General features: G+C 24.6%; 1 protein-coding gene across 1 annotated transcript in view; it reads left to right on the forward strand.

Moving 5' to 3' along the window:
- Positions 1-3,387: 3,387 nt before the first annotated feature.
- Positions 3,388-14,833, forward strand: part of LOC114128938 (cytosolic carboxypeptidase 1-like) — a 43,171-nt gene continuing 31,725 nt past the window's right edge. Inside the window, 3 exon segments of the mRNA XM_050202121.1 lie at positions 3,388-3,676; positions 6,361-6,508; positions 8,876-8,958. Coding sequence (XP_050058078.1) covers positions 3,494-3,676; positions 6,361-6,508; positions 8,876-8,958 — 414 coding nt within the window. The 5' untranslated portion in view covers positions 3,388-3,493.

Genomic DNA, 14,833 nt, shown 5'->3' on the forward strand with positions numbered 1-14,833 from the left:
GTCTGTCTGAGATGATCATTTATCAAATTTAAATGTTCAGATTGCTCCAACATTATGCCCTAGGTGAATATTATTTAAAAAATATTGACTATGATGATATTCCTTGAACTTGTATAACCAAAGTAAAGTTAAAACTGTATAAACGCTGGACAACGGTGTATGGTTTGAAAACTATCATTAAAACAATCTGTTAAACAAAATTATTCTTAAATATTTAGATATGAGAATGTATTATGAATTGAATTTCAGAAGTATTGATCATTTCAAAAATGGTTCAAAATTAACTAAACTAACACATTACAACCATGATTATTACCATAAGGTACCTTATTGTAATTATCCAACTATTTTTAAAGGTAACTAAAATAGCATATATCATGTTATTATTTTATAATATGGTTCCAATTACTAATTAAATTATTAAACTTGCTATTAATTAATAATAATAACTATTTTTTTCTAATATCAATAGTAACACTTAAGTATTTTTCAAGCTATAATTTATTTTTTATTTTTATTATGGTTATTGATAAGGCGCAACAGTATATGCAACTCAACTTACACATGCATCCTAGATAAATTAAGAATAGATTTTGATTGAAGCACTAAATATTATAAATTTATAAATGTATAATTCTAATAGTCCGAAAACATAAATTAAAATAACTAGTACCTATAACAAATGTTAAATGTTAACAAATGTTAAACGTATATTGTTAAATTAAAATTTTAAAAATTAAACTTAAAATTTGGAAATTTAACTAAATCAGTGATTAATGATAATACATAAAGCTTATTAGCGAATAATCGTACTATTACATAAATGACCGTAGAATATAATATACAATTTAATAGATATACATTCAACTAAAACTTAACGTCATAATGTCATGAAACTTCAAATACATCGAAAATATAATTTTTTATCAAACAAAAGTATATTATATTCAATCACTATTTTAGTATTTCGTAACTTCGTGATCTCGTTGATTTGAGATTTTTACATTAAAACGCAATTCATTAATATTATGTAAGAACTGAAGACGGTTGTTAAGTCATCTTCGTTTTCATAAAATCTGAAAAATGTTGAACTGCATTAATGTTATAAGTTTCATTAAAATCCGGTTTTCGTATAAACGACTTTTTTTCGTTTTTATCCAACGCAAAGAAATTTATTGTTAAATTAGGTACAATCATATACCATTTTATCCTTGACTTAAGAAAATTCTGCATACACCGGTTTTATAAACGTCAGAGCACTTTGCAATCCTGACACAATGACTCATTTCCAATTTATTGTATACCTACTGTTAAACTGGTTTGTTTTTCTTTTGCTCGAATTTATAAGTTTCCATTACTCATAAGCCCAAGACATAATTGTTAGTAGTCTTGCATATATTTTTTACGCGTTATATGGTTTTTAAATGTGTACGCAATTTTCGTAGAATGAAAAATAATAATGATAAAAAAAAAAAAATCAAAATGCACTTAAAAATGCTAAGGTATAATGTACAATAGTATATTATACTCATAATATTCCATAGGTAGAATATTAGATTTGGATTTTTAATAGTTTCTTCTGCCGACATATTTCATTCGAGGATTTACATAAATGTTTAGTATCAATATACTTAATATAATATTTTGCATGACTTACTATGTACATATTTTTGAAATTATTTGTGTTCGCAATCAAATATAAAATTATTCATACGAGATAGAATACAAGTTCAATACTGGTACTGCATATCATAAACACGCATTCTTTGTGTCCTTGGACTAATATTTCTTTTTTTTATTATAGAATGAAATACGAAATATATACATTATATTTAGAATTAATATTTTAAATATTAAATTAAAATAGAATCAATTTCTTCTTTAATATTATCTTATAGGTACTTTTAGAGAGTCCAAAGAGATCTACATTATTGTAATGAAAATTTAAAATTATTTTATATGTCCTCATTAAAAAATTTAAAATAATACCCGGATTTTTTCTTTTTTCATAAATAAATTAATAATAATATTGACTATCCAGAAATATGAGGTAGGTAAATATAATCCTAAAATTAATAAAAAAAAAAAAATACAAGAAATAAAAACACTTATAATTTTAAATTATTATTAAAATTGCATTTTGCTTTTACCAGATAATAATATACCTAATGCCAACTGGTAATTTTGTAAATATAGATATTGTACCTATTAATTGTAATACTAATGATTTTAAAATTATATGTACCTATTCTCTAATGATCATTGACTATTGCATATAATATATTTTAATTTGTTTATTTTATAGTATTATGTAGGTAATTATTATATAATAATAATTTTATTACCTTGTTATTTTAAATAATACCGATTATTTACGGAATAAAAATTATATTTATTTATATTCCGTAAATAAAATAAACTTAAATTGATTTGCATACCTACCTAAATTTCTTTTCATAGTTAGATATTATAGATGTAATGGTGTACGTAATATAGTTATGAGTTCCATATCAATATATTATTGTTTTGTGAGATTAAATGGTTTAAATAAAAATAAGTAGGTAGTATAACATAGAGCTAATTTTTGATTCTGAATAGAGTGATGAATATTGTATTGATTTTACAATGACGTGTGTTTTTTTTTAATTTAATACTATTTAAAATAATGTTTCAAATGTTATCAATATTTTTGTAAATATAAAAATACTAAATTATTAATTTAGTTTAAGAAATTACGTTGAAATTTACATGTTCTTACATTCAATATAAGCTATTTGATATTTCATTAAAGGTATTATATCAATACCACAGTATATTCATGATTTATTTTTTTACTAAAAATCGATGTTTATCACGTTTATCATTTCTTTTTATATCATATTGTCATCCAAACAATTTTGTTGTTACTATTATGTTTTTTTATTTAAATTAAGTAGACATTTCATACATTTTGTATGCGAATTTAATATTATCTTATAATAAATATTAACATAGGTTTCAATGATATTTATGTGTTTAGTCTATATAACTATATAGGAAATAATGTAATATGATGTTGATTGAAAATGTAAGACTTACTTTTTCAATGAATTTATGAACTATTTTCTAATTCATAAAAACAAATAAAGTAAATTATTTTGATATTACACTTATATCTGATTTATTTCTGTTAACCGTGCAAAGTTTTAAATAAATCGAAATATACTTACAACACTATAAAATAGTGTGCTGCATAGTGCATTTGTGTGAAAGTGTTTCACAAGTTGGTTCACTATGGAAACGCGTCGTCACCATTCTTATGTTTGATGGGGATCATGCGAGAACTATATAAACCTGTAATTTTTTTTTTTTTTTTTTACAGTATTTTTTCAACCATAGTAACTAGACATATTGTTTACAAGACCAGTATTAAGTATATTGTAGTGTTTTATTACATGTATTATTAGTAAAGTAAACATTCTTAGTATAGAAATAAGGGGCGGAAATTCACGTCATGGCCAACAAGAAGAAAACCATAGGAAGAATGAATAAAAAATTGACTACCAACAAACGAATTAACGAGCAGACCAGAGTGTCCGTAATATACAAAAAATTTCGTTTAAATACAACAACAACGTCTGCAGTTAATAGAGTGGCCTCAAAGATGGAGAAATTCCAACAAGCAATTAACTCTAAAGTGAGTAACAAAGTATAAATATTTTTTTTTTATTTTTTTTTTAGATTTGTTTTATTATATTGTTGTTTTTTTAAAACTCATAATACGTGGTTTTATTATATCACTGATTTTTCGCTAATGAAATTTAATTTTTATTTTATGTTTGGTTTTACATTTCCAAGTTTATTGGAGAGAAATAATGTAGCCAGTATTTCTGCCATCTTTCATTAATTTGTATAATAGTGGAAGTTTCAAATGAAAATGGTATATTTATTGAAACATTTTATATATTATAATATGCAATGATCATTGTGTGCATCTTTTTCGTAGTACCTATATACACATTTATTGTATAATAAATATTAAAATATACAACATAAATATTGATATTTTATTCTAATTTTGCAATACTTTAAAATGTATATAAATTTAAAATAGGTATAAGTTAAAAAAAATTAAAAATTAAAAACAACAATTTTAATCTAAATGTTATTATTAATATTAATTTATATTTAAATAATCTGCTTGTTTCTACACTCTAGTCAACGTTCTAGTAGATTTCTTTATTTGGATGGCTATTATTCAACTGATTGTATACTTTAACTGTGATAATATTTGTAGGCACTTTTATTAACATGTATATTTCAAATATTGATTATAAGATTAATTTTCTTTAAAAATGAATTCAAAATTCATACTAAACGAAATATATAAAATAAAGTTTGAGATTATAATGTAAAGTGATTTTTGTTTTACAAAGATATTTTTATGTGATGTTTAACTGTATTTCGTCCCAAGATTTGTTACGCTGTTGAAGATAAAACGAAATGATTATAACTATGACTATTATAAAATTTTACAATTTTTACGACGTTTATACTCTTATTTTTAGTTTTTGTTTATATCAAAATAATTTTAGTCATATGACGTTCAAAAACAGTTCATACTTCATTGTGTGGCCAAATTAGATGAATATACTTGCAGGATATTAGATTTATACATAAACCTAAGTATACTTACTTGTTTGTACGTATTATTGACTGTAAAATTGAAATTGACATTAAAAGTATTTTAGTAATCATTTAATTTTTAAAATATTCTTAGTTAAATGTTATATACATTCAATATGTATGTATTCAACATAACAATAATACCTGCCTAATAATCTAAAATAAATGTATAGTTAATTAAAATAATATATTTATAACAAAACACATACTTTATTTAATGATATTAATGAACACTAACTTCAATAACTTGAAAATATCATCATTTAGCTAGAAAATATTGTAACATAATGCACGACCTATATGATTTTCATTGGAAAAGTTTAAGAAGCTTTATATTTATATTTTAAAACTCTTTCGTCGTTAAATATATGTCTAATTCATCGATAACGATTGTTTGAAAAATACTGATTCACACGTAAACATTGTTTTCGTTGACGTAGGGATGAAAAATTAAAATTGAATATTGCAGCTGTACAGTGTGTGTGAAATCACACGTGAAATTAATTTTCTAAAACGTTATAACTATCATAACAATCATCGCGGGTGTCGCGTTGCAAGTCGCTAAAAGACATGCTTTTAATATTATACGTACGTGTTGTCAAATCGCAGTTATTATTATTCACTGCAGCTGTAAACAATTCGTAAATGATAAATACAACAACTCGTACAACAACAATATAGTAATACTAGTAATGACGATGGTAATAAAAAAATCAGACCGACGTCCGTCATCGTCGCTGCTGCAGTCGCGTCGATTTATAGTAGCCGCGCGATGATAAACTTATCCGAACGGACTTGGCCCAGGTCTAGTCGAGTGTAAAATACTGTGATCGCGTAATAATAACAATATTATTATTATTATCATCATCATCATTATTATTATTAAGCACAACCGCTGACGGGAGCAACAGCAGGCCCTGTGAAGCACACGTGACTCGTCGTCGTGGCGTCATGGGGAAAGCGCACATGATATAATATAATAATATGATCATACAGGGTGATTCGGCGTGCACGATTATTTTCCATTTCGTCTCGACGATTTTCACGAGTTATTAACAGCTCATGGATTAATATCGTATTAATCGACGGCACTTAAAGCGTGCAATTACCGGGATTAAAACGATCACGGTAAAAAGGGTTTTATTCGAGAGAGAGAAAAAAAAGAAAAGTTGGCATCGTCACAGGACTTTGATTTTAACAAGTATAGAAAATCAGAATTTGAGTTAGTGTTACGGTTTAAGAATAAAACGGGAATAAGCGCGTTTAGTTTATCATCCTGTATACGCACAAGCGCGCGCGCGCGCGCAACTGTATCGTATATGGTACCTATATACCTCTGAACGAGCGCTGCGTCGTTATTTTGGCAGTCTGGCCGAATCGGTCGTGCCGTTTGCCAAACTGTCGTGTCGCAGCCGTCATCGCGCCGTCTGCGCCGGTGTCATTCACGATTTTTACGTTCGACTTTAAGCCGTTGCCGACGTCCGCGCGTTATTGTAATATTATAACGTTTCGTCTTCCTTTTCCCATTGTCCCATTATCGGTTTTCCGAACAGCCTATCGTCGTTGATTTCGTTATCCTCGGGGACTTGTCGACACCGTCAAGTCTTTCCCGAAACAATTAAATTTTTATCGGTTCACCTGTAAAACACAATATCATATTGTTTATAAAAATTGTTTTTATTTTCGTTCTCTAAGAATTCCAAGACCATGGTGATTTCCGGCGACGATCACGTGTTGGACGTGTTACTAGACCGGCTGGCGCCTCTCACAGCCCACACGACCGAAAACTTAGAAAAGATACGGAGAATAGCTCACAAGATCAACGGCCGAGTCAACAATTCCGGTAAACGTTTCTTTTTTAACATTCGCGCACTTAGAGGTGCATCATAGTATTATGCGTTGTGCCTACTTACTTATAGTCGCGGGCTCGACCAATTGAATGTGTTGCATTACATTTGGTTGGACGCACTGTAGTCAAATCTCAAAATGTCAGCCCTATATTATTATTTTACTCCCTTTCATCTTAATATTGAATAGATATTATTTTATGAATCAAAATTTTAAATTCTACCCTTAATGACCGTAGCTTACCATTCTACCGGTTCGTATAATCAATAGAAGTTGGGTATATAATAAATTATTACTGATAATTATTAATATAATATTGTATAATATTATATGACTTTCTCAGAAACATTATCCAGTAAACTATTTTTATAAATTGTCATTAAATAATTCGAGAACTAAAATATTATGAACATCGCGGTTCAAAAGTTTAACGAACTTAATATAAAAATAGTTGTCTTATCAATCATAACATATGTAGCGTATCTTAACTGGCGTATATTAATCAGTATATGGGATTCCAAATAATTTGGCATGTTTCATTTTAAATTTATTATTTTTATGGTGCGATAAGAACGATTGTAATTTTTTTTTTTGGTTATCTGGTAACCATTTATTATTATTACTTTTGAATGACTACAAATCATATAAAACTAATGGAATATACCAAACATATTATATTTATCCATAATCTGATGTTACAGTTAAAATAAATAAGTTAATTGTATTTAAAAACCAGTTGATTAGTTAACTTTCAATTTTATCGTATAATACTTTATAATTATTATATCATTATTATTATAAATAATTATACGTATATTATTATATATAGGTATAGGTAGTAGGTACCTACTACAAAATTATTAATAAATTTTACCATTTTAAATGTCATAGAACAAAACTGTAACAACATGTTTATTAAGAAGTTTACATTTATTAAAGACTAAACGTTAACACTTGATGTCTAAAAAAAGTATTTTTTAATAAATAATTGTTTTATACATTTATTTTGATATTTCAGTTACTAAGTACTAAATAGTAATATACCTAAATGAAAATCTTAATAGTTCTGGTAAAATTTAAACACTTTTTTAGTTGCTTATAAAATGTTGTTATATATTATGTTATCTTTTTGTATCAACCTAAATACATAAATAAATGTATACATAATTAAGGTAATTTGAAAATAATAAAAAATTAACTTATATACCTACCATTAGGTATTAAGATTTTATTCTTATGGATTTAATCATATTTAATGCTATTTAATAAATTTAATTTAACTTGGGAATTCATTTCTACCGTGTAGTGTAGTTTTATTGTAATAGATTAAATCACTGTAAACAGAAAATAATTTTGAGTGAATTTATAACATTTAAATTAACGTCTATTTCAAAGGAAAGTACCTATATTTTTTATTATGTTTGTTTTTTGTTAAGTACAATAGTTTGAATTAATTTTTGTAAAAATATTGCAAATAACTAATATAAGTGATGCGAATAGGTTCAAGGTATAAAAAAGTATACAATTATTTTAATATTTTGATCATTTAATTGTGTGTAAAAATGACGTAATAATAAAAGTAATGATGAATATTAATAAATCTTTATTATCAATCTCGAACTTTGTATTCAACTTTCAAAAATAATTATAAAAATATTCATAAAAATTATATCATGTCTAGCAAATGTTTATGTATATATTGGGTGAATTATAAGTATTTAGGATTATTATTTTCTAAATTATATTAAAAAAAAATCAATTTTGTTAAAAAACTGTGTACCTATTTATTATTCCTGTCTTTTTCTGGGGATGTAGTGGGAATTTCATACTTTTAACAAAAGTGTCAACTAAAGTAAATTTACTACTACAAATTAATCATTCTTTATAATAGATAGAATGTAAATTGTCTTTAAAAAAAGATATAGTAAGACACAAAAATAAATTTAAAAATTATAATTACAATACATAACTTTTGTCACACATATAATAACTATAAAATATACAATTAAACAATAATTATATTAATATACAAAGTTAAAAGTAAAATGTATTCTTATACTAATTTCTTTATATTTTAAATTATTTTGTGTATTTAAATATGTTCATACCATACATGATTATCACAATCATTATACAAAAAATCTAAAATTAATTTATAGTAATTAAATTAATAAATTAGTTTTTTTAAAAAAAATACTAAATTACTTAACTAATGTCTTATATATAATAAGTAGAAAATAAAACTATATATTTTGTTGGTACTCTAATTTATTTTATTTTTGAATATTTTACTTATTTTATGTATATTAAATAAGATTTTTACATATTATATCGAAAACAATAAATATATTTTTCGTTTTAGATAAAAATGTCAAAGCTAAATCATTGAATATTCTTCGAAAAACTAGATCAGAGCGAATGGTTGACATCGTGAAATTATTTGAAGTAAGTATTAACATAGTTGAATTTTGAATAAAATAATTAAAATATACAATAATAGTTTTTAGTCTTAAAAATCGTTTTGGCATTATTTTATATACAACTATTTTTCTATTTTGTAAATGATAAAAATCTATAAAATGTATTTATATTTCATATTTACTATAGTGTAAAATGCAATTATATACAATTTTATTAGAAAAAATTTATGTATTTTTCACTTTTTGAAAAATATCCAATAAAAGCAGTTTTTCAGTATTAATACTTGGCATACAAATTTCTTTGTTTGGGAAATCAAGTATATAATTAGTTTAAATTTTTAAGTACCTATATGAAAATACATAAATATTAATTTCTACTTAAATTAATAATAACATCTTGAATTCATCGTCTTGAAAAAAATAATTAGTGCAATGCATAAACTAATGTTGATGAAGTTTGTAAATTTAATATCTTATCAATAAATCATAAACTCAGAATTTTAAAAACTATACTTCCTGTATTCCTATTTTTAACTAACATAGTGATAAATGCTATTTCTGAAATGTCAGTATAACGATGATAAATGACCAATTAAATGTTTTATTTTTAAAATTGTCATTTTAAATGACTTAGTTCTCTTTAAACCACTTTTTATAATTACTGTAACATTTTATCTATTCACACTAATCAGATCTAAGTGATAACATAACTATTATATAGCTTATATTTTATATCTAAATAGAAACATTAAAAAAAATATAGTGTATTGTAAATTAAAAAACAAAAACTTTATTTGAATTACAATTTTGAAAATAATGCATTTTTATGTTTCATTAAAATTAAATATAAACAATCTAAAAATTAAAATATTGTAAGAGTTATACTTATTTTCATTAAGTATTAAAATAGTTAAGTAAACTCAAAGTTTTATTAAGAGATGCATAGTAAATAGACCGTTGGGTTGTCCTATTACGAACTGCATTAAAACGGTAAGACTACACAACATTTGTATTCTAAAAAAACAGTGTTTCAATCTTCTAAAAAAAAAAAATTAATTAAATTAATTTTACACTTGAAATATTTTTATAATTTTATCCTAGAAAGCAATTATCTGACGAATTGAAGAAAATTGTAAAGAATAAAATTTTAATGTTCAGAACGTAATCATTTTAGCTAGGTTTTAAATATATTTATAAAATTTAAGCTTTATAGAACCCGGTAAAAAATAAAATAATGATATTGCAAAATTAATATGAAACGTTAATTAATAGTTATCAAAATATATATTATTTATAGTGATTATTTAACATTTATATGTCATAATTCTTTATTTTTAACACCTATTAAAATAACTATTTAGGTTAGGCGAAAACAACAATATTTAGGTACCTATATATTTCTAATGAAGTCTACTATTTACTAAGTATATATTTTAGGTCTCGGAGTTACATATTTTTTATCTAATCATTCTAAATTTATGAAAAATTATTTAAAATCGTATATGTATCGATATAAATATATCCCATTGTGTTTTCGATCTCATGAACAAAACTAAATCATAACTACAATGATATATTCAACATATTTTAATAATATAATATATTATTATTTATGTATAATTAATAATTATACATATTATTAAATACGTCTACACAATGGGTAACTTGTATCAATATACATTTCATTTAAAATATCGTTTGAATTTAATATTTTTATGTTTTTATATGCACTAATTTTTGTTTTTAATATAATTTATTATTTTTTTGGCAATATCATTCAGTATAAATAAAGTATCAAACATCAAATCGATAGTTAATATTTCAAAACAATTTAATGTTAATAGATTACAGTATTAATGTAGAAGTGTAGTAAATATGGTTATAATATGTGTAAGGCATCGTCGATATCGTTGATCATAATAAATTCCGATTTAATATAGGACTTAACACTCTTCTGAAAACATAATATTATGATGTGGAGTGAGATATTTCGTTTCCGTTCCGTTAACACTTATAGTATACGGTTAGGCCAATGATTGGCCATTATGATAAACGTCCGTTTTCCTAGTGCAAATTATATAAAAGCGAACGTTTATCGAATATATGTATATATGTATTATATATTTATATACAACGCGCTAATTAAATGACACGTCTATTGGCTTGAGACCACACAAACACATATACACGCGTCTGTGTCTGATTGCCCGAGGCTTTTGTTGACAATTATTAAAACATGCTAGTATTTTGCAATGTCCGAGATCCGTGGTAAGGAAGTGAGTGGACCACGATACAAGTAAATAATAACTGTGTATTTTTAGTGGCGTCTCTGCAACGATATAGGCAGAAGGACGAACACCATTAAAATTAAATACATGCACGTCCATTCTCGTTACATATTACGCGGAACAGCCATCACACAGGAAATCTAACTGAATCCGCCAAAACGGAACAGCCTTGGCCAAATTTAAAACGTTTTTCGTATGGTAAATTACTGCGTGATTGGCTGGGTATATAAGAAAGAATCATCATAATAATAAAAAAAATTAATGAAAACAAATACACCGGTTAAAAGACCGTACAAGATTTTTTTCACCAAGGGTGGCAATAATAATAAAAATAAAGAAAGAAAAATATAGTATTCTATTTTGATAACGTTTCGGATTTTTGACGGTCGTATTATAAAAGTACGTGTATAGCTTGCAGGAAAAAAAACTATATTGCCTGGCACGCGTCTCGGTTATATATTTTGCATGTACTTTTAAACAGTTGCATTATAAATTAACTGTCGTTCGATTTAGCACGGACTGCGTTATTTTCAGCATGCAAAGGTTAAGGGTGTTCTATTAATATTAATATGTGCTAAAATTATGAAAACAAACAAAAATGTATTTGTTTATTATCTGAATATTTTGTGGCTTTACATATCAGCTTCATTATGTCATATTGTCATATATGTGTGACTTTTATAAAAAAAATCATTAAATTACCTATTAGCTTGCTTATTTAGCTGCATAAAATAACATATTTAAGTCGTAATGTAATGAGTCAAATATATTTACGTAAAAGTATCTAATTATTCAAGTATTTTATATAAATAATAATTTTGATTTAATTTATATACCAATAATAGGATAAATTACTGGAATGAGTTTCTTAGTTTTAGAAATGAAACGAAATAGTTACTGAATTTATAGTAAATAGTTTATAGAGCTAATAAATCAAACTTAAGCAGTTTTTTACTATTCAAAAACTATAAACTTTTTGATTTTTAACCTAGGTATATAGAATAATTATGAAAATGTGTTCAAAAATTACAAATAGCATAATTTGATCATCATTAATTTATTTATTTATATATCATAATTATACTTATATATATATATATATATATAAATTGTATGCTAATAAGAAGCATAAAACAAACTTAAGTTTATTATTAGTTGAAAAGTTTAAAATATATACATAAGTACTAAATAAAATAACACAGTAGGTACTTATCTATTATGTATAATTTTACTGAAATCATTTTAAGACTTATTTAAAACAAAACTATGATAATTTATACTTAGACACATATTTAACTTGCTTTATTTATTTATTGTATATTAAGATAGAATTGATTTTTTTTTAATTTTTTAGATTTTTAATTAATTTTTTTTTAACTATTAGTATAGCGTCGTTTCGTTGAGCTTAAATAAATTAAAAAACCGATTTGTTAACTTATTCTTTAGGACAATTATTTTAATCTAGAGTTTCTATATGTATAGTTTAATTAAACTGGCTAGTCTAATTAAACAATGTTCACTATTTAATATATAATACTAGAATTGATTTAATTTAGTTTTACTACCAATATAATATTATTATACTATATTTACTCGTAAATTCTATGCTACAACTTGCACTGTTCACGTTATTCAATTTTGTGCGCGTTTTGTATAATACTACAATATGGGTAGTTTAGATGGGAATCGATTTTCGTGTCAGTGGCCAAATGGGCCTTTTGACGGCATTCAGTTATAGGTTGAAGAAAATGTTTCACCATTCTTAATGAATTAAAATTACATTTGGTTTAAGAATCAATAACGTCCGTAATGGGACGGAATCACGTCATGTCGGTTTGTACACGCGTGGAAACGCATAATTTGTGCGTGCATTGTGTATAGGTTAATTTAACACTCACACAAACACGCATATCATATCATATCATACACACGCACACGCACATATATAATATATATTTATATTTTATATAATACATGTTATACATTGACGATAAGTAAACCTGTTACATGTGATGTTTACATTAAGTATGCGAATTATACTACCGTGTGCTGTGTAGAATTTCATTTAATATAATAATACCAAAACATTATCATTTATCACTCACAGTGTTAAATCGAAAAAAAAGTGCTTATAATTATTACAATACGCACTTACGCACTCAAAACAAGAGATATTTTATTCGAATAAACTAGGCTGTTTGAATTATTAGATACTTTTTACCTACGCAGTACGCACGTATAGTATAATCATATTATCTAATATCCATAACATTTTAAAAACATAATTTGTGTCCTACTTGAAATAAAATTATTAAATTAAAAATTAAAAAATAATAATATTTGGTGATAGGTTTATATTTTATGTTGTATCAATGACGGTAGTATACTTACAGTTCACTCCATACAATAACCAAAGTATCGACCAATCATTTTTGAAGCATAACGACAAATGACCTTACGCATGTGTAAGCTATCAAAAATGAAAAGTTCTCGCGTACTACCGTAAATTTGAGCAACAAAACCAGGAAATTATAACTACAGTTACACTGTTTCTATTTTTAATAAACTTCTAGTGAAATAATATATAGTAACGAGTGTTTTTGGCATCTTGTAATATAATTCTACGTTTAGTTTTTATACTTTACGTCACTTCAAACGAAGAAAGTTTTTATGGAAAATAAATCCATAGTAAAATATATTAACTCATATTCATCAGTTTTAATCAAAATAATTGTTAAGTTTTAATAGTTTTATTAATCAATTTTTTCCTTATTAAAAATAGCTAATTAATACAAAGTTAAAATCTTAATTACAAGAAATGTTCTGAATAATTTAATACCAAATTGGTCTTTCAATTAAAATAGATCCATCTCACATGAGCAATAATGTTTTATGTAATTTTGTAACGACTCAGACATTATAATTAATGGTTTTTCCGGGACAAACAACTAGGATTAATAATAACCAAAAGCTTCAATGGGTTTTCTTTGACTAGTAAACGTTGGCTCTACTCCAGTAAGTTAAAACTTGAATCAGAATTATAGCGTTTGGAAAAATGACAAATTCTAAATATTGGATTTGAAATATTTGAATTAAATGATAGGTTTAATAATATTATTAAGTATACTAATTATTTAAATAGTTCTTAATTTTTGCAATTAAATTATAAAAAATTTTGAATCACTAAATGTTTATATTTATCTTAATATAAATTAATATTAGGAATTTTGAATAACAAAAAAAATCAAATTGTTTTTAAAATTTTAAATAAAACATACTTTACAAAAATACGTATATGAGATCATTTTTATTGTCAGGATCTTACTAAAATTTTATATTTAAGAGTATCTTCAGAACGCAATCAAGTTTTAAATTGTATTATATAATGCGTTCATAAATGTATCAAACAGTATGTAAATGTAATTTTCTCATTGTATGAACTTCGGCATGAATTTAAATTTAGAATACCTATAGCAAATTAATATGGTATTTTATTATATTATTCTTTAATACATAAAAATATGTTCTAATTTAGTTTAGTAAATATAAGTAATTAAGTAATTTAACTAATTCCTTTTTATTGTTTTTTTAAAAGTTTAACAGATTTATTAA

This window comes from Aphis gossypii, chromosome 1 (genome assembly GCF_020184175.1).
Source record: "Aphis gossypii isolate Hap1 chromosome 1, ASM2018417v2, whole genome shotgun sequence".
NCBI classification, from domain to species: Eukaryota; Metazoa; Arthropoda; class Insecta; order Hemiptera; family Aphididae; genus Aphis; species Aphis gossypii.